This window comes from Cervus elaphus, chromosome 22, assembly GCF_910594005.1.
Source record: "Cervus elaphus chromosome 22, mCerEla1.1, whole genome shotgun sequence".
Lineage (NCBI taxonomy): Eukaryota > Metazoa > Chordata > Mammalia > Artiodactyla > Cervidae > Cervus > Cervus elaphus.
In genome coordinates, this window is record NC_057836.1 from 54,448,026 (window position 1) to 54,468,600 (window position 20,575).

Here is a 20,575-nt window from a genome sequence, read left to right on the forward strand (position 1 = left end):
AATTACATTCTGATAAATACCATGATCACAAAGTAGATTTATGACCGCTGGAAAATAAACCAAATGTCGTGTCCAAGAAACTCATACTCATTCATTGGCTCATTCATTGCAGGAAATGCCAGGGGCCAGGCATTTCGAACATTCTGACAAACAACCCAGATTGTCATATGGACAATTTCAGTTTGGTGTCACTGTTATTAAAACAGGAGGAGGGCACTGGGAGAGGACTGTCTGACCAGGTGAAAAAGCACCTAATCCAAACTAGAATGTATCAGGTAAGGCTTCGCAGAGGAAGTGACATCTGAACTAAAACCTAAGAGATGAATACTATCCAACTAGGCAAAAGGGGGGTGCGTTGAGGGGAAAGACCCAGGCAGAGTGCCATCATCATGTCTAGAAACTCAGAAGTCTCAGCTTTGTCACTTAGCAGCTAAACACAGTAAAAGAGAGGTGAGCAGAGGCTGGACCACAAAGGGTCTTTATAAACCACATTAACCAGTCTGGATGCTGCCAAGAGAATAGGATTCCATTTTCATTTCGGAAGGATCACTTTGAGGCAGCAAGGGGAACAGACAAGAGGAGTGTGAAAGGAGAGGCCGACAGACTGCTTTATGAGGCCACTCGATCGTCCTGAGACGAGGAGGTGGTGGCCAAACCATGGCAGGCAAGGCAGTGGAGGCAGAGAGTGGGCTCAATTCCCTTCCAGGCTCAGTCCGGCCGGCTGCCATGCAGACCTCAGTACCGTGAGCAGATCGCGTTCCAGGCAGAGCAGCAGAGACACCAAACCTCCCATTTACATGGCATCTTAGCATCTCCGGCCACCTTGTCTCATGCATGGAACATGGCAGGTGTCACCCCATGTCTCTGATGGAAAAGCTGAGGTTCCAAGTGGCTCAGCACCTTGCCTGAGGTCACACAACAGCATGTGGCAGGGCAGAGCTCCAGCCAAGATCAGAACTGCCTTAAAATGTCTATGAAAACGGCAGGCCATAAGCGACTTTAAAATATCAAAACAGGGATTTCCCTGGTAGTCCAGTAGCCAGGACTCCATGATCCCAATGCAGGGGGTCTGGGTTCTATCCCTGGTCAGAGAACTAGATTCCACATGCCACAGCTAAAAATCCCACATGCTGCCAGTAAGACCCGGCGCAGTCAAATAAAATGAAATATTTTTAAAATACCAAAATAAATATTATCTAATATAACACGTTACAGGTTAGAGACAAAAAGTTATAAGAATGGCTGCAAACTGACCTGAAGGAAATATACAAATATTATTTGTCATGTGATACCAGGAAAACTTATTATTAAAGTCTGATCTATAATGTTAAAAATTACAGGTCTGAAGGAGAGAAATAATTAAGAATTAGTCAAATGTACTCAAAGAGAAAGGGTTTTTAGAAACATGCGGAGTCATATTTTAAGAACAGTAATGCGGGCCGTTAGAGAAGATGGCTTTGCAGATGAACACTCTCGGAGGAAAGACCCACAGGTGCCTAGGCAAAGAGAGCAGGAAATGGGAGTCATCCGCAGGGGCGTCTGGATGTGCTTGTGGTTTGAAAGCAGTTGGAGAGTATTGACAAAAGCAGGTAATGAGCCAGCGGGCGGAGAAGCACTGCGAGCCCCGAGAGGCCACATCAAGGTCACTGTAGCTCCACGAACAAGGAAATAAACAGTTTTTAACGTGGAGAAAATAATTCAAGCAAGTTCATGCAACCAATTCCTTCTCTAAGCATCTCCTCTCTCTAGTGGGCTTCAGGCGCAGTAGACGCGCCAACAGTACCGCGCATGCGAGATTGTACTCTGTTACGGGTACCCCTAGGGCTTCCCTAGTGGCTGAGATGGTAAAGGATCCGCCTGCAATGAGGGAAACCTGGATTCGATCCCTGGGTTGGGAAGATCCCCTGGAGGAGGGCATGGTAACCCACTCCAGTATTCTTGCCTGGAGAATCCCATGGACAGAGGAGCCTGGCGGGCCATAGTCTATGGGGTCGCAGAGAGTCAGACAGGACTCAACAGCTAAGAACAGCACAGAGGTACCCCAAACCATGTGCTTGTCAAGGGCAGGTCCACACATTATTCAACTTGTTATTTCCAGACCTTAGTGCTATGCCTGCAAAAGGCGAATCCTCAATATATGTTCATTGTTTGAAAGAAAGAATAAAGGAATGCATGAAATTAAAGAAAAAATTTCCATAAAAAAAAAATGACCATTTCCCCTTATGAACTGTAACTTCAATAGAGGTTCAAGGAGAAAGAGCACTTGGCTGAGAGTCAGCAGACCTGAGGCCTGAAGCCCCAGCTTTGCTGCACATGAACTCTGTGAACTTGGTCAAGCTCTCGACTTCTTTAGTCGTGATCTTAACATCTGAAAATGGTGACAATACTGCTTATCTCACTTTTCCTGGGCTAGGGGAGGAGGTAGAAGAGGATGAGGCATGGTTGACAAAAATAAATCAGCCACTCAAAATGCATAGTTAGCAAGTAATTCTATATATATTTGTGGAATCAGCTGAATCAACAACACCCAGACCTAAAACATATCAAACTACAACTACTCTTAAGTTGTCATTCCTAGTTTTTAAAAACCCTTCACGAATGATCTGCCCTTAAAATATTTTGGAAGTGAAAAGGGACAAGGTCAATGGCATCAAAGTGTGGGGAGAGGTGACAGGGAGATTCAGTAGCCACAGAAATGATTATGAATGGAGAGAAGAGAAAAGGAATGAAAAAGAAAAGAACACTGAGAATTAGTAATCAACAAAGAAGCAGAATGTTTGAATTAGCAATGAATGCCTGGGAAGAGACTGCGCATACATTTGAACAGGAAAAACTACTGAAATTTGAGTTGAATCTGAATGGTAAAACTAGGGCATAGTTTCGCAATATTTTGAAAAGACTCAAAGAGCAAAAGTAAGTACAAAGAACTATGGTAGTTTTGGTACAAAGTGACTCTGCAGAGAAGATGTTTTCCTATATAAGAATTAAAACCAAAAAACTGTGAGAGGGCTTGACTATCCATTTAATCCTTTAGGAACGAACTGTAGTTAAATAAAATCAAGTAACTAGTGGAAAAACTTGAGCCTGTGAATGAGGTTAATGAACTTTGTGGGTCTTGGAGTCAGTAATCCACGTTAGACCCCTCCATCCCTTGAGCACAGTCTCTCCATGGCTCTGTTTCTGTCTATGTACAATGGGAATAGTAATAGCATTTACTTTATAAAATAATACATAGAAAGTGTACAATCAGTGTTAGCTTCAGGGCTTCCTTAGAGGCTCAGACAATAAGGAATCTGCCTATCGATGCAGAAGACCCAGGTTCGATCCCGGGGTCAGGAAGATCCCTTAGAAAAGTGTATGGCAACCTACTCAAGTATTCTTGCCTTGAGAATCCCTTGGACAGAGGAGCCTGTCAGGCTACAGTCCATGGGGTCATAAGAGTTGGACATGATTGAGCAACTAACACTAACTATATTTAAAAAGAACAAAGGTACTCATAAAATGGAATACCATCTAGCAAAGGAAATGAACGAAGCAAAGCAACACAAAATACTATCAACAGACCTCGCAAACATAAAGTTTAATGAAAGAAGCACATATATCGTACCCAAATGAAAATTTCAACAAAACTAAACTGAATTATTTATAGATGCATATATAGATGGTAAAACTGTAAGGAAAAGTATCAAAATAATTAGCACAAAAATAATTAGTCAGCATGGTGATTCCACTTGGTAAGAAAGAAAACAGTGTGAATTGTGAGAAAGTAGGGGGAATGCAGGTGTGCTCCACAGTGCTGGGAATGGCCTATTCTTGACCTAGGTGGTGGTCACAAGGTATTCATTTTATAAATATTTGTTAAATTATCAATCTGTCTTGACCACCAGTCTGTATATACAAAAGCTTTTTTACAAAAATAAACAGGAACAGAAATCACAGTAGGGCAAGATGTAGAAATGCAAATTCTGCATTTGCATTTAGACAAAACGTCTAAGAAAATGAAATGGTGGTGGGTTCATAAAACAGTAGTCATTGACTACATACTCCTTGTCAGGCACTGAGCTAAAGATTCATTACTTCATTTCCATCATTATTTCATTTGTGCTCCAAAAAGACTCTTTTAAGATAGGTATGATTATCCCATTATCTAGAGGCTTACAAAATTAGAGAACTTGCCCAGAATCACACTTCAGGGAAGTCACAAAGCTGGAATTAAAACCTAGGTTTGTTGGGCACATACCCTGAGAAAACCATAATTTGAAACGATGAGTCAGTTCAGTTCCATCAGTCATGTCTGACTCTTTGCAATCCCATGGACTGCAGCATGCCAGCCTTCCCTGTCCATCACCAACTCCCGGAGTTCACTCAAACTCATGTCCATTGAGTCAGTGATGCCATCCAATCATCTCATCCTCTGTCATCCCCTTCTCCTCCCACCTTCAATCTTTCCCAGCATCAGGATCTTTTCAAATGAGTCAGTTCTTTGCATCAGGTGGCCAAAGTATTAGAGTTTCAGCTTCAACATCAGTTCTTCCAATGAATATTCAGGACTGATTTCCTTTAGGATGGACTGGTTGGATCTCCTTGCAGTCCAAGGGATTCTCAACAGTCTTCTCCAACACCACAGTTCAAAAACATCAATTATTCAGCACTCAGCTTTCTTTATAGTCCAACTCTCACATCCATATCTGTCTACTGGAAAAAACCATAGCTTTGACTAGATGGACATTTGTTGGCAAAGTAATATCTCTGCTTTTTAATATGCTATCTAGGTTGGTCATAACTTTCCTTCCAAGGAGTAAGCGTCTCTTAATTTCATGGCTGCAGTCACCATCTGCAATGATTTTGGAGCCCAAAAAAATAAAATCTGTCACTGTTTCCATTGTTTCCCCATCTATTTTCCATGAAGTGATGGGACCAGATGCCATGATCTTAGTTTTCTGTATGTTGAGTTTTAAGCCAACTTTTTCACTCTCCTCTTTCACTTTCATCAAGAGGCTCTTCAGTTCTTCTCTTTCTGCCATAAGGGTGATGTCATCTGCATATCTGAGGTTATTGATATTTCTCCCAGCAATCTTGATTCCAGCTTGTGCTTCATCTAGCCTAGCGTTTCTCATGATGTACTCTGCATACAAGTTAAATAAGCCGGGTGACAATATACAGCCTTGACGAACTCCTTTCCTGATTTGGAACCAGTCTGTTGTTCCATGTCCAGTTCTAACTGTTGCTTCTTGACCTGCATATAGATTTCTCAGGAGGCAGGTCAGATGGTCTGGTATTCCCATCTCTTGAAGAATTTTCCACAGTTTGTTGTGATCCACACAGTCAAAGGCTTTGGCATAGTCAATAAAGCAAAAGTAGATGTTTTTCTGGAATTCTATTGCTTTTTCTATGATCCAATGGATGTTGGCAATTTGATCTCTAGTTCCTCTGCCTTTTCTAAATCCACCTTAAGCAGAAGTAGATGTTTTTCTGGAATTCTGTTGCTTTTTCGATGATCCAATGGATGTTGGCAATATGATCTCTGCCTTTTCTAAATCCACCTTGAATATCTGGAAGTTCATGGTTCACGTACTGTTGAAGCCTGGCTTGGAGAATTTTGAGCATTACTTTGCTAGCATGTGAGATGTGTGCAATTGTGCAGTAGTTTGAGCATTCTTTGGCATTGCCTTTCTTTGGGATTGGAATGAAAACTGACCTTTTCCAGTCCTGTGGCCACTGCTGAGTTTTCCAAATTTGCTGGCGTATTGAGTGCAGCACTTTCACAGCATCATCTTTTAGGATTTGAAATAGTCAACTAGAATTCCATCACCTCCACTAGCTTTGTTCGTTGTGATGCTTCCTAAGGCCCACTTGACTTCACATTCCAGGATGTCTGGCTCTAGGTGAGTGATCACACCAATGTGATTATCTGGGTCATGAAGATCTTTTTTCGTATAGTTCTTCTGTGTATTCTTGCCACCGCTTCTTAATATCTTCTGCTTCTGTTAGGTCTATACCATTTCTGTCCTTTATTGAGCCCATCTTTGCATGAAATGGTCCCTTGGTATCTCTAATTTTCTTGGAAAGATCTCTAGTCTTTCCCCTTCTATTGTTTTCCTCTATTTCTTTGCATTGATCACTAAGAAAGGCTTTCTTATCTCTCCTTGCTATTCTTTGTAATTCTGCATTCAAATGGGTATATCTTTCTTTTTCTCCTTTGCCCTTTGCTTCTCTTCTTTTCACAGCTATTTGTAAGGCCTCCTCAGACAACCATTTTGCCTTTTTGCCTTTCTTGGGGATGGTCTTGATCCCTGCCTCCTGTACAATGTCATGAACCTCCATCCATAGTACTTCAGGCACTCTATCAGATCTAATCCCTTGAATCTATTTGTCACTTCCACTGTATAATTGTAATGGATTTGATTTAGGTCATATACTTGAATGGTCTAGTGGTTTTCCTACTTTCTTCAATTGACGTTTGAATTTGGCAATAAGGAGTTCATGATCTCAGCCATAGTCAGCTCCCGGTCTTCTTTTTGGTGACTGTATAGAGCTTCTCCATCTTTCATCCCAATGTTCACTGAAGCCCTATTTACAACAGCTAGGACACTGAAGCTACCTAAATGTCCCTCAACATAGGAATGGATAAAGAAGATGTGTACATATATACAATGAAATATAACTCAGTCCTTAAAAGGAATGGAATAGTGTCATATGCAGAGATATGGATAGACCTAGAGACTGTCATCCTGGGTGAAGTCAGAAAGAAAAAAGTAAATATATAATATCATGTATGCATGGAATCTAGAAAAATGGTAGAGATGAACTTATTGGCAAAGCAGAAATAGAGACACAGATGTAAAGAACAAGCTTATGGATACCGAGGAGGGGAGGGGAGGTGGGGTGAGTGGGGCAGTTGGAACGGACATACACACAGTGCGGTGTATAAAATAGATAATTACTGAGAACCAGCACAGGGAACCTGCTCACTGCTCTGTGGTGGCCTAAATAGGAAGAAAATACAACAAGGATAGATAGACACATATAACTCATACACTTCGCTATACAGCGGAATTTAACACAACACTGTAAGGCAGCCTGATTTTGTTACAAGAACATGCTGATTATAAGTATCCCCAAAATAATTTGAGACAAATAAAGATGGGTTCAGTTTTGGCATACATTCCTGTTAAGTTGGCCTCTGAAAACAGGGTCCATGATTTGATGTCTGTCTCATTCTCTGTAGAATTTCATCAGATAAATGACTGTCAAACATGTAGCCCCAGATACAGGAGGAACCCACTTAACCCAGCCTACATTAATAATCTGTCCTCCTTCTGTCTTTGCCTCTGTCCTCAAATATTGGCTTAGTGTAAGACAAACCTAGTGCTTTTTAAATTAATTTTTTATTGGAGACAGATGGTGAGTAAGAATGGGAAAGGGAAATTAACAAAAAAATTCAACTTAGAGGGAATAAATGAGAATTAAAGGATAGGAAAAAATAAGACAAAGAGAAAATCTGAAGTAAAATGATAGAATTAAGTTCAAATACACTAGTAATAACAATACATGTAAATGGTCTAAATTTGCTATTTAAGATATTGTGAAATGGATTTTGAAAACAAAAAAAAATCAACTAAGTGCTATTTATAAGAGAAACACCTACAACAGAAGGACACAGAATGTTGAACATAAAAGATATAAAAAGATACAACAAGCATTAATCAAATAAAGCTAGAGGTACTATGTTAATTTTAGATGAAAAGGGTTTTAAGACAAAAACATTATTAAGCATAAAGAGGGGCAATAAAGAATGATAAAAGTTTCAGGAAGGTTCGATAAAAGGTTCGATTCTTCAGGAAGATATAAAAAATATTACATCTGAGCTATTTAAGATAACATAACCTCAAAATATATGAAGCAAAAATTAATACAGCTACAAGGAGAAACTGACAAATCCATCATCAGAGGAGAAGATTTTAATATACTTAATAACTGGTTGATCAAGGAAAATTTTAGTGAAAATACAGAAAATTTGAGACTGCAAATCACTTGGGCATTTGTTAGACTGCCGAGCTTGATTTACTAACTCTGGGGTGGGCCTGGAATTCTACATATTTTTCAGCACTCCTGAGATACAATTGACAGTTGCATTTCTAATAGAATCCCAGGTGATCCCAGTGCTACGGGTCTAGGGTCTCCAAGCCCCAGTAAAATCCTCCCCTGGAATCACAGTCCACAAAGTCTGGGAGAACATCTCACCCACAAGAAAGGGAAGACATACTAAAAAAAAAAAAAGAAAATATTTTCATTAAACCCTTAAAACATATTAGAAATCTACTGATACATATGGACAGATGAAACTCAAGTATTACCAAACTGATAATGACACTGATGATAAGTATCAAAAAATTCAGAATTTGTTTAATTGCCACTCTACAGTAGTATACTAGAAATAACATTTAATTTTTAAAAATATGTATTTATTATGTGAAGAGTGAGCTACAATTTCTTACCATAACTTTATCATGGTTTTTTTTTGTAAATCACTTAAAATTGTGTATAAAAGGCTCTAGAAAATCCACTAGTAAGAAAACAAAGTATCAATCGTGTGGGTGGGATGTGCGTCTGTATGTGCATATGCATGTTCCTTAGAAATACTGCTGTGATTTACTCCATGTCTGCTGTGCATTTTATAGGCTTACAGAAAAGTTTAATATTCAAGGCCAACCCTTTCCTCCTTGCTGCTATAGCCTGTATCTCATCCCCTAACCTCCCTGAGCCTCAAATTCTTCCTTTTCATTGCGACTGAAATTCCTTCATTTAAAAAGCACCGAGTGCCTATTGCCCAGAGCAGCCGCAGGCTGGCCCCAGGCAGGAGCTGGTGCCCTGGGAAGACTCCCTAAGATGCTGATGAATTCATCAAAGTGTGGAGGGCGCTTCACTCCACAGAGCTTGCCCCACGACAACAATAAACACGCCAGAGTGCTGCGTACTACGATGCTCCAGGGTTTCTAGGTTTTCACAACATCGTCGCCTTTGCTCCTTCACGTGACGCTGAGCAGCACCAGCGGACAGGCAGCGCAGGGACCAGATGTACCAGTAGTAAGTCCCCAACGTACAAACGAGTTCTGTTCTAAGAGCGAGTTCCAAAGTCCCATTTGTTTTTAAGTCCAACAAAGTTAGCCTAGGTACCCAACTAACACAATCCTATATAGTACCTTACTGTAATAGGTTTATAATACTTTTCACACAAATAATGCATAAAAAACAAACACAACAAATGAAACATGTTTAGTCTTAAAATAGAGTACCTTGAAAAGTGCAATACAGTACAATCCCTTGGACAGCAAGGAGATCCAACCAGTCCATCCTAAAGGAAATCAGTCCTGAATATTCATTGGAAAGACTGATGCTGAAGCTGAAACTCCAATACTTTGGTCACCTGATGCAAAGAACTGACTCATTTGAAAAGACCCGATGCTGGTAAAGATTGAAGAGGAGAAGGGGATGACAGAGGATGAGATGGCTGGAGGGCATCACCGACTCAATGGACCTGAGTTTGAGTAAGCTCCGGGAGTTGGTGATGGACAGGGAGGCCTGGCGTGCTGCAGTCCATGGGGTCGCAGAGAGTCGGACACGACTGAGGACTGAGCTGGACTGAACTGAACAACAGCAGGTATACAGAGATCGGCACCAAGTGAACAGGCAAGAAGAGCTACAGCCTGGAGGAGGTGGAGGAGGTGGGAGATGATGGAGCTGAAAGATCGTCAGCGAGAGGAGATGGAGGACAAGCTGCAGTTTCACTCACGCCTGACCTTGATGGAAAGCATGTTCGCATCTTTGAAAGTTTGCAGCTTGAAGATTCGTGTGTAGGGGACTTACTGCACAAGGAATGGTTCTCTCCTCTGCATCTCCCACTGGACCTGAGCTAGACCCAAACCTCTGGAGGGCAAAGTCAATGCTTATTCACCTCGTGTCCACAGTGCCTGGCTCTGCCTAATACATAAAAAGCACAATAAATGTTTGCAAAGACTCTAGCAAGCTTTCAAATACTTCAGTCACCATTCCTGCATTTAAACATGGGGCCTGATATGCATTATCTCAGCTTCCCTTTGATTCCACTCTCACAGACACAGTGGCCAAAAGACCTTCCAGGAATCCTAATAGAGAAAAGCCTTTCCTTTCCTTTTGTTTCCTCCTTGTACCTTTTTGATTCAGTGTTGAAAAGCCTACATTCTTCGTCATTTTTTCCAGAAGGTAAATATCCATACCTCATTATTCATGGAGAAGGCAATGGCAACCCACTCCAGTACTCTTGCCTGGAAAATCCCATGGAAAGAGGAGCCTGGTAGGCTGCAGTCCATAGGGTTGCGAAGAGTCGGACATGACTGAGCAACTTCACTTTCACTTTTCACTTTCATGCATTGGAGAAGGAAATGGTAACCCACTCCAGTGTTCCTGCCTGGAGAATCCCAGGGACGGGGGAGCCTGGTGGGCTGCCGTCTATGGGGTCACACAGAGTCGGACACGACTGAAGTGACTTAGCAGCAGCAGCATTATTACAATGTAATAAGATCCATGAAAACGGTTTTTAATTTTGTTCTTACTTCCAGAACCCACAGCAGTGCCTGACACATAATGAGCAACTCACAAAATATAAGCTGAATTGTTTGTTCTAGAAACTTTGTTGGTAGCCATGAACAGTTTGTTTAGGACTAAGTTCTAATAGAAAAATCCACATGCCTATTACAAAGAACATCATGTTTTAAAGGAAGAGATTAAAGGGCTTCTTCACAGGATCATAATAAAATTTCAATTTTACCCCAGAAAGAAATTTTTTAAGTGTGAAGGGCTGAAGGTCAGAAACTAATCTGTGCAGGCTTTGCAGCAGTTTCTTAATCAAAAAGGATCCTAATCAATGTTGACCATGAATGTCTGGATTGCATAATAACAAGCAGGCCAGTTGGTGGAGGACAAGAACAAGAGACGCCTTCAAATAGCTCCTTAGATTTTCTTCGCAGCTAAAGCATGACTTCTAGCCTGTCAGCATACTTCAGATTTCACCCCGCAGTGTGGACGCTTCTGCTTGTTGTTCATGTCTATTTTCTGAAGGATAAAAGTTCTATTGCATATGTGTGTGCTCAGTTGTGTCCCACTCTTTGTGATCCCATGGACTGTGGCCCACCAGGCAACTCTCTCCATGGGATTCTCCAGGCAAGAATACTGCAGAGAGTTGCCATTTCCTACTCTAGGGGATCTTTCTGACCCAGGGATCAAATCTGTGTTTCCTGCATTGGCAGGTAGATTCCTTACTACTGTGCCACCTGGGAAGCCCAAAAGTTTTGTTACTTATTTGCAATAGGAAAATGAAGTCTTAAAAAGGTATGTGTGGTGTACTACCCTCTCCTATTGTCCATTCAGTCTTTCAGTTGATCAGACTGGCAAGGATTGTTCACCCAGTATGTGCCAGCTGCTGGGCTAGGCACCAGGAACTTACCTGGTGGTCCAGTGGCTAAAACTCTGCACTCCCAATGCAGGAAACAAGGGTTTGATCACTGATCAGGGAATCAGGTCTCACATGGTACAACTAAGTGTTCCAATACTGCAACTAAAGATCTTGCATGCTGCAATGAAGCACCAAAACTAAGACCTGGTGCAGTCAAAGAAGTAAATAAATAGTTTTTTAAAAAGGTACTACAGGCACTAAAAAAAAAAAAAAAAGATCTAATCCTTGGCATTTGGGACTTTACAACCTGCAGAGAGAAGTCTTTGTTGCACCACAAAAAAAAGTTGTCCGGCAGAGGAGTAATCTGAAAGGTCCCAAGAGAGGAACACAGTATGATGGGGAGGTCAAAGGTGAGGGGCAGTGAACCTCATAAAGGAGGAGGGGGCTGTTTCAGAGCATGGGCCAAGTCCATGGCCCAAGACACCTGAGAAAACCAGGCGCAATCAGCCACTTCCCTCCCTGAAAAGTTGGATGCTGGGACCAAGAGCAGCAGGAAAGAAGGGTGGTCAGCTCCTGAACGGCCTTGTTTGTCAACCTAGGGAAGTCAGACTTTGACCTGTAAGCAGAGGGGATCCCTGGGAGAGTTTTAAGCATAGGAATAACAGGATTAGATTTGCAAACTGGGATCAAAGAGGCTTGGACTGAGGCAGAGATAGTTGGGAGGCTGCTACTACAGTCAAAACTGGCAGTGACCTTGACTAGGATAGGAGCAATGGGAAAAGAGAGGAGAAAACAGAGCATAAACACTTGAAGGAAGAAGAATCAATGGGATTTAGTGGTTGAGCATACATGGGCTGAGAGAGGCAGCTGACAGTAATAGCCATGCTTACTGAATACTTACTATGCGTCACTCATAAGCTCTTACAAGTACTGCTGCATTTAAACCTCAGAGGGATCCCAGTTTGCAGATAAGAAAATTGAGGCCCCAGAGGTGAATTTGTTTGCCTAAGGGCACTGTTAGCGTGTTCTGATAAGAGAGGATTCAAAGATGACTCCCCAGATTCCAGCCTAGGAACCAGATAGAGCATGCTGGCCCCTGCCAACCTCTCCTGTCGTGAACGTCATGCTCCACCGACACTGTGTTGCTCCCCTCACCTTTGGTCATGCCCTTGCCCCTCCCTGGAATACCCTTCTTTTCCCAGTTGGTCTTTTAACATCATCTCCTCTGGGTAACTCTTTCCAACCTCTCCCTCACTCCCTGCAGCCCCTCTCCTGCAACATCGCATCATAATTCTCTTTAGGAGTCTAGCTCCTCCAGCTGACGCTGCCATCCTGAGAGAAAGAGTGAGATCTCATTTATTCTGGTATTCCAGGGGCCAGGCTAGAGCCTGGAACATAGTCTGAGCTCAGTAGCTGGACTAATTCTACAGAATACAGGTACAGGAGAGGAATTCTGCTTTGGACACAATGAGTTTGCAATGCCAGAGGAGCATAAACATAAAGAAGTCAAGCAGACAGCTGGTTAGACAAGCATAGTACAAACAAGAAAAGAAGCTCTAAGTTGGTGATTCCTATCTGGGAGTCACTGGATAAAGACAAGGGCTTCCCAGGTGGGGAAGTGGTAAAGAATCCACCTGCCAATGCAGGAGACGCAAGAGATGCAAGTTGGATCCCTGGATCTGGAAGATCCCCTCGAATAGGAAATGGCAACCCAAGCCAGTATTCTTGCCTGGAAAGTTCGCTGGATAGAAGAGCCTGGTGGGCTTCAGTCCACGGGGCTGCAAAGTCAGAGGTGACTGACCATGCACACACCAATAAAGACAATGTGCTAGGAAGGGATGTACGTCCTAGGCTCTCATCTTTTTGGCTTCCCTCCATTTCCATGTTACATAGTTAGGCTTGGTTCTCAGTATGCCCCCTCCTACCCTCTTCCAATCAGAGGTTCTGAGCTTCTGGTCATCCGCTGCCTTTGGCCTTTGCTCAAGCCATGCTCTCTCCTTGAGATAATCCACAGAGCCGCCCATACACGGTGAACATGTGCGTGAACAAGCACATTTTCTCTTCTTCCTAACTTCCCCCGCCTCAGGCTCCCCAGCCAAACTCTCTAGCCTGTATTTGGGCTCCCCATTTATTAGGTGAGATTAAGTAAATTCTTCAACCTATCTGGGACTGAATATTTTCAAGTGGATACAGGGCTAATATTGGACTCGTTTCTTAAAGGTAGTGGTGAGATTTAAACGAGCTAATTTGCACAAAGTACTATGCCTCAGCACACCCCACACTTCTACCTACAACTCTGTCACCCAGCTGTTTACAGGCTTCCTGCTAAGAGACCGACTCTGCACTCAGGGCCACTGTCTCCCATTTGGTAGAGGTCTAATGAACGCCATCCAAATGGCTGACAGTGAGATTAGAAAGCCAAGGACAGACAGAACCCAGGCAAACAGCAACAAGAAATAGAAGCAGGGAAGAAAGAAGCCCTTCAAGAAACAGCAGGGAAATGACAGAATAGTTATAATAACAAAATTATCCACAGAGAAGCCCTTTAAGAAGTAGCAGGGAAATGAAGGGAGAATAGCTAGAACAAGGAAACTGACTCTGACTGCGTTTCCTTCTCATCTTCTACTTGCTCTCCGCTCTCGCCACACTGACCTCCCAGCTAGCCCTGGACATGACAAAGTCATTCCTTTGCACCTAATTGTTCCCTTTGCTAGGAATGCACTTTCCCCACCTATCAAAATGGCTTGTTCCTTTCCTTCATTCACCCCTCTGCTCAAGTATCTCCTCAGAGAGGCTTTCCTTATCTGAAATCTTTCGCACTGTGCTCTATAAACTCCTTGGGCCCCTTATTAAGCCTCCTAAGATTAGAAGCTGACAGCTCAAAGCCAGGCCGGCAGGTCCCACCACAAGTCCCTTCCTGATGCAACTTGGACACAGCCCCTGGGCCTTCCTTTGGATGGCCAAGAATGAATCAAGTCCCAGTCACTTCTCTCTTGTCACTATCCTTGGCCTCATGCACATGATTACATAATGAGCTAAATGTGGTCAAGAACCTATACCATTGAGAGGATAGGGAAAGAAAGATCAGCAGTGAGTACAAAAGGTAGAGGCATTAAAAATCCAGAATTTTTTAAACTGCATCATCCACTGAACATGTATTTTTTCAAGGACATATTACCATTATTAATTACCCTAATTTCATGCCATGTTTCTAGAAGATACATATCTAGATGACTGTCTGAATGTAAAAATTCACACCAAACTACAGAAAAAGCAATTCCAACATAGGATCAAAAATGCAAATTTGGATGGGAAGTTAATGAGGTTTAACTGGAGCCTGCTGCTAATGAAATGCATACATAAGCCAAATTTCTCTCTCTTCTTAGGAACCTAAAACACATGGTCTACACTGTAACTGTTCATTCTCTTAACAGTCCCTGTGCTAAAGATAGGATTAAAGGCATTTATTAAATCAGTCAATTGAATATAAAAATTGAACCCTCTAAATTCTAGACAAGAAACTAAACCCAAATCCAACAGAATTGAAAGGGGATATTTTTTAAAAGCAGTTCGATGTTCAGAGAGATGAAGGTTTCAGAACTGGACCAAACTCTCATCAGAAAATAAACTCAACAGCACCCAGCAGATGAAGAATGTATTGAATGTCCTCTGTCTGTTTTTCCTGAACTCATTCACTAGGTTGAAAACCCAGATGGACTAATTTATCTTGTTGTGTCTTGGGTCACCTCAGTATAGACAAAGAAACTAATGTGCACTTAGAGGCCAAGAGTATCCACTTTAGGGATGGTTCAGGGGAGGGAAAAGAGTGTATAAAGAATATATTTAAAATAGCACAAATTTTAACTGATATATTTACTTAAATATGTCTCAGTTCCCTGTAAGGTTCTAATGAGAAACTATATAACTCTTAGTTGTCAAAAAAAAAAAAAGATTTGCCACTTTTACCATTAACTACTGAAATATACTTGCTTTTCAAACACAGTTTCACCTCTGACATTTTCTCCACCTGGCTGCCCAATTAAGCTTTAAAGCTTCTAGAAAATCATGGAACAGATTATTACATAAAACCTATTATTGACATCCACTAGACAAGCATGTGAAATCTAACATCATGTAAAATCCAGAAGTTAGCTCTCTCTGATAGGAAAAGGTGTAAAAATAGATTTCTACCAATGAATACGACTAAAAACTGATCATAATGTTGAATTATCCCCAAATGGTAACCCAAGAATAATAATGTTTCATGCTAAATGTGCAGCAGGAACAAAAACAACCCAAATCTCTGCAGAAAATGCTCTGAGTTTAGGGAAAGAAAAAAAAAAAAATAGGCTACTGGTATGCAATTTGTAATCTGCTCACAATTTGTTAGGTTCCCAAGCATCGATTGCAAACCCTCAGAGCCACCTGAGTGATCATTTGCTGCTGCTGTTAAGTCGCCTCAGTCGTGTCAGTTTAAATTCCAAGAAAAGGAGACTGACCCCTTTAACCTTGGGGAAATGAGCAGGGGACATCACTGGCCTGGACAATGAAGCCTCCATGCCAAGAGGCAAAAATTTCCCTCCCAAGGAGTCCTGGCTCTGAGATGTCCTCTCAGAGCATCCCCCAATCACTGCTCAGTACTTCCGTGTTTAAAATGCCCAAACTAAATGTCATCACAGCAACTGATCGCAAGCCAGGTTAAGGGAAGAGGTCTACTTGAGTTTCTGCCTCATATAATCCATTCTCAGCAGCATCTCTGATAAAGGACCAAAGAGAATTGCTTTTTCCAGGCAAGCAGAAATGTTGATAAAGAGGTTTGTTGGTTTCCCCAGCGGCCAGGATTTCTAGCTGAGTCTGAAACCTTCACACTAATTTCATGTTCCTTCAGAACTGTACAATGCCTTAAAAATAATAATTAAAAAATATGTCTTTAACAATAAAATGGGAAGGGGAAAATATCTTCCATTTCCATGTAACTATTATTTCCAAGCTGAGTTTTTCTGTATTAAAAGCATATTTTGGTGCATGTAATTTAACCCCATAGCATCTGTCAAGAGAGATGTTCTCATTTCTAATTTACAGATGGAGAAATGCAAGCACAGAAAAGTTTAAATAACTTGTTCAAGGTCAGTCAGGGACAAGATGAGCAAGGACTGAAGGCAGATCGAACTCCTAGCTTCACACCGTTAGAAAAAGACCCGTATCCCTTCCTGTCGGTGGTAAGAAGAGGAAGGAATTTTTCTGGAGTCCCAAAGCCCGCAAACACCTAAAATTCAGGCGTTTTTACTTCCCCGACTCTACAAACGCCCCCTTCCCAGGTTCCAGGCAGCCTCCAACTACTACCCCCCGCCCCCAGCCCCAGGTCAGCGCGCGCTGCAGCCCGCTCCCTCCCTCCCAGACCCTCTCGGGAGCAGAACCCCGAAGTTTCCCGGGTGATCGGACGGCTCCCGGGTCCCGGCCGCCCAAGGCGCCCCAAGAGCCCGCGATCGGCCGCCGTTACCGTATGCCGTGAGAGAGGCCATCCTGGCCCGCGTCCTGCGCAGGCTGGCCCGGGCGTCGGCGACAGCGGCCGCCTGCGTGCCGCGCCCCTGGACGGCGGGCGCTCGGCCCCGCGAAGGCATGCGCTCGGCTCCCGCGGCACCCTGCCGCCCCGCAGCTGAGCATGCCCAGTCCGCCGGCCGCGGCCGCTCGGAGAGGAGCCGGCGGCGCGCAGGTGCCCGGGGCCGGGTCTCGGCTGCTAGGGCGTGGGGAGCGAGGACGCACACGGGCCGCGGTGCTCCGGGTTCCCGCGGGGATTGAACCTAACGGAGGGCGCGCAACCCCGAGAGAGGAGGGGCGAAGCCGGCGGTGGGAGGTGCCGGGCGGAGGCGCCGGGCGACCGCGGCCACACCCGGCGGGCGGCGGGCAGGACCTGGCTGGGTCCATGCCAAAGAGGGGTGCCCCTCGGGGTGGGGGCGGCAGGGGTGACGCGGGCAAAGGCGGGATCGGGAAGTTCCGAGCGCGCCACGGCTTCGGGGACCTGGAACCTCCAGCTCCCTTTCTAGGGAAGTTCCACTGGAGGGCGAGCCTGGGGCACAGGGGTGGGCATGGCTCTCGGGTGCGAGTCCCAGCCCAGGCGACACTCTCAGAAAGGGTTTCCCTTGAGGCCAAAACCCTGGGGAGAGTCACAGCTCTGTCTTGAAGGCTTTTATTAATGAAGTTCTTGACGGCTAAGTACCGAGTTCTGACCCCAGCGGATCATATCTGTCCTGGCAACACCATCCTATCACCTTGATTCGTGCGCCTGTCTCCCCACGAAGCTGTGACCAGTGTCCTGTTCCACTATGACTGCCCTGCCCCTCGATCGGGGCACGAACTCCAACATTCTTTGTTGAATGATTGAATGTCCGAGCCCCTTGCTCGTCCTCTGTGGAAGCCCAGCCATCTGTTGTGAGCTCTTCATTTAGAATCAGGGTTTGGAAGAATGGGGAACAGGGAGAAAGAGATCCGAGAGGCCAGCAGCACCTTGCGGATGGGGACGAGAGAAACGGTGAGGCCGCCTAAGGCCCCCTCGGGTCAGGCGCACCCCAGCCTTTCCGAGTACCGGGTGCAGTCACGACGACACAGCGGGTGCTCTCCGGCTTCCTAGCGCGGGACTGACAGTCCTGATCACCAGGGTATCTCGGCCTGGAAAAAACGCTAGCTCCCAACGAACTGCGGGGCGATGCTGTCAAGGTTTATTTAACAGCGTTTGGGGTTTTGCCAACTCCCGTGGAGGAAAAAAGAGGGGGCAGAGCAATCTGGAGAAAGCAAAAGGGGCGTTTCTTTAGGAAGCTTTCGGCTGGCTCCTGCTCTGGCCACCGCCGCTGCCCGGGGCGCCCGCCGGCCTGATCCAGGTGTCAGGGTTTTGCACCTGCCACCTTCGCATCTCTTTTCTCTCTTCTCTTCTCGCGCTCCCGTGCTTCTGGGGCGCGGGGAGGCGGCGGCAGGTGGCGGCGGGCAAGGCTGTAGGATGTAATGGCACTTTGCAGCCGGTGCGGCCAGAAAGCGCTGGGTAAGGGAGCGGTGGGCAGTGAGAGATTGGAATTGGCGTTTCATTCCCGCTGCGTCAGCCAGCTACCGGCAGGTGACCCTTAGTCAAGACGCTCTCTGTGGCCCTTGGATTGCCCCGTCTGTAGAGCGGCGGGTAACCACTGTTAGCGCCCTGCCCACTTTAAGCGGGGGTCCCAGCACTCCGGAGGCTCTGTGGGGCTCCGTCTTGGACGCTGCACCCTCTCCCCGACCGGCCTTCTCCACCAGCCTCTCCCCGGGCCAGGTCCCTTTAATCTCACACTTCCCCGACCCCACGCGCGCAACCTGCTGACCCCAAGCCTAAGGCGATTTGGGAGCCTGCCCTCTGCTCCAGGTTGTGAGAGCTCATCTGGTTGGGGCGGGCTCGGGGACAGGCCTGCCTTCCCCAGTGCACCCCCCCGGAGCCCTGCTTGTCCTGGCAGCCTCCCTGCGCCCACCCCTAGCCCACCCTCAGCCCACCCTCAGCGGCCCCAGCTCCTCCGCACTCCCGGCTGGGCGCTCTTGTCAGCCTGTCCCACGCCTGGTGCCTGCCCTGGGGTCTGAGCCTGGAGCTGCCCCCTTGATTCCGCTCTGCACCTCTGCTGGGACCCAAGGCCATTGGCGAGTTGTCTTCTGCCATCCAGGCGCAGGTATTTCTCGTCTCTTTATCTCCACATTTTGTCCCAGGGGCGGTCATGAGGAAGGACAGTCAAAATGTGTTACAAATTGCACTTAATTCTTCTTGGCAGCTCTTTTCTAATTAGCAGGAACTAAAAAATAGCATGTAATTAAGTCACCTCTCTTAAGGCCACTTGAACCTCTGTCCACATAATACCACTCCAAAGCCTTGAAATATTTGGTCTTCTCCATCGAATTAAAGTTGAGAACCCTGGGCCTCTTGGTTGGGGAATCAATGGACAAATATACCTCTTTCCTTCATCATCAGGTTTGCTAAGAGCCTTCGCCTAAGCCCAGGCCATGTGCTGGCAGGTGAGGCTGTGGTCTTTAAACATCCTCCCTGTCTCCTGGTCTGAAGGAGGGGGTGGTCACCCTGCCCACATTCTTGAGAAGAAGGAAGACCAGCAAAGAAGTAGGACCCTGATGAAGCACTGGGTGGTAGACACCTTCCAAGGAGCATGAGGGGCCTGTCTTGGCAGTGTTCACAGATGACCTCACCAAGGAAATGACGTGTGAGAGATGAGGTCCAGGATTTGTGTTATTGCGGGTAAAATTTCTTAAAGACAAGCCTGTCGTTCAGATTTCCTTATGTTTTATTCATTCAACATGTCTTCAGGAGTAAAATATGAACTGTCACAACCTTGATGAAAGCTGTGTTCTAAACCTTTCCAGGAAAACGCTTTTTTCAGATGATAGATTGAGGAAAACTGCTTCTCCTTCACTTCTCAGCACGCTCTGAACTTGAACAATTTGACATGTTATTAACTGCTCTGAACGTGATTGTATTGCATTTGACCCTGGAAGAGGCCACCTCTCAGTGATTAACATTTCTGGGTGATTAACATTTCTGGGTGATTAACATTTTTAATAACTTATTTTAAGTTTGTAGTTTAGTAACTACTCTGTAAATACTCGTTCTTTAAGACTATTGCATCTGAAAAGTAATTCAGCTTTCATGTGACTGCCATCAACTTGACTTAGAATGTGATCCATTATTAAAGATTTAACAAGTTGAATGTTTTAAAATAACTGATTTCAAAGATGGAGCATTATAGCTACATAACAATTCCATTTCCATTACGATAAAGGCTCCCTTGGATCTCTGCTGTAATTTGCTACACCTGAAAAAAAAAAGTGGCTAAAATGAAATGACAACTTTTGTTTTTCAAAATTCCAAAATTAAATACATTCAAATTATACAAAGCTGCCCCTGACAGTTAAATTTTGGAGGTTTAAATGGAAAGGTTGCAAAGGCCTCAAACTAGTTTTAAAACCCAATAACTTAAAATGGCAAAGAAGTAGATACATCAAGTTCATGTTTTAGAGCTTTAAATGAATGTTTATAACACATTCTTACAAAACTTGACAGATTTGTTACAGTGAATAAAGTTTCTTGTGTACCATGAATTGTTCATTCTTTATATGTATATATATATA

At 44.3% G+C, this 20,575-nt stretch overlaps 1 protein-coding gene across 1 annotated transcript in view; it reads right to left on the minus strand.

The window, feature by feature from the left end:
* The window catches only part of ANO4 (anoctamin 4), a 417,984-nt gene extending 400,777 nt beyond the window's left edge, over positions 1-17,207 (minus strand). The window contains exon 1 of the mRNA XM_043882273.1: positions 16,932-17,207. Coding sequence (XP_043738208.1) covers positions 16,932-17,052 — 121 coding nt within the window. The 5' untranslated portion in view covers positions 17,053-17,207. The remainder of the gene's footprint in view (positions 1-16,931) is intronic.
* Between the last annotated feature and the right edge of the window lie 3,368 nt (positions 17,208-20,575).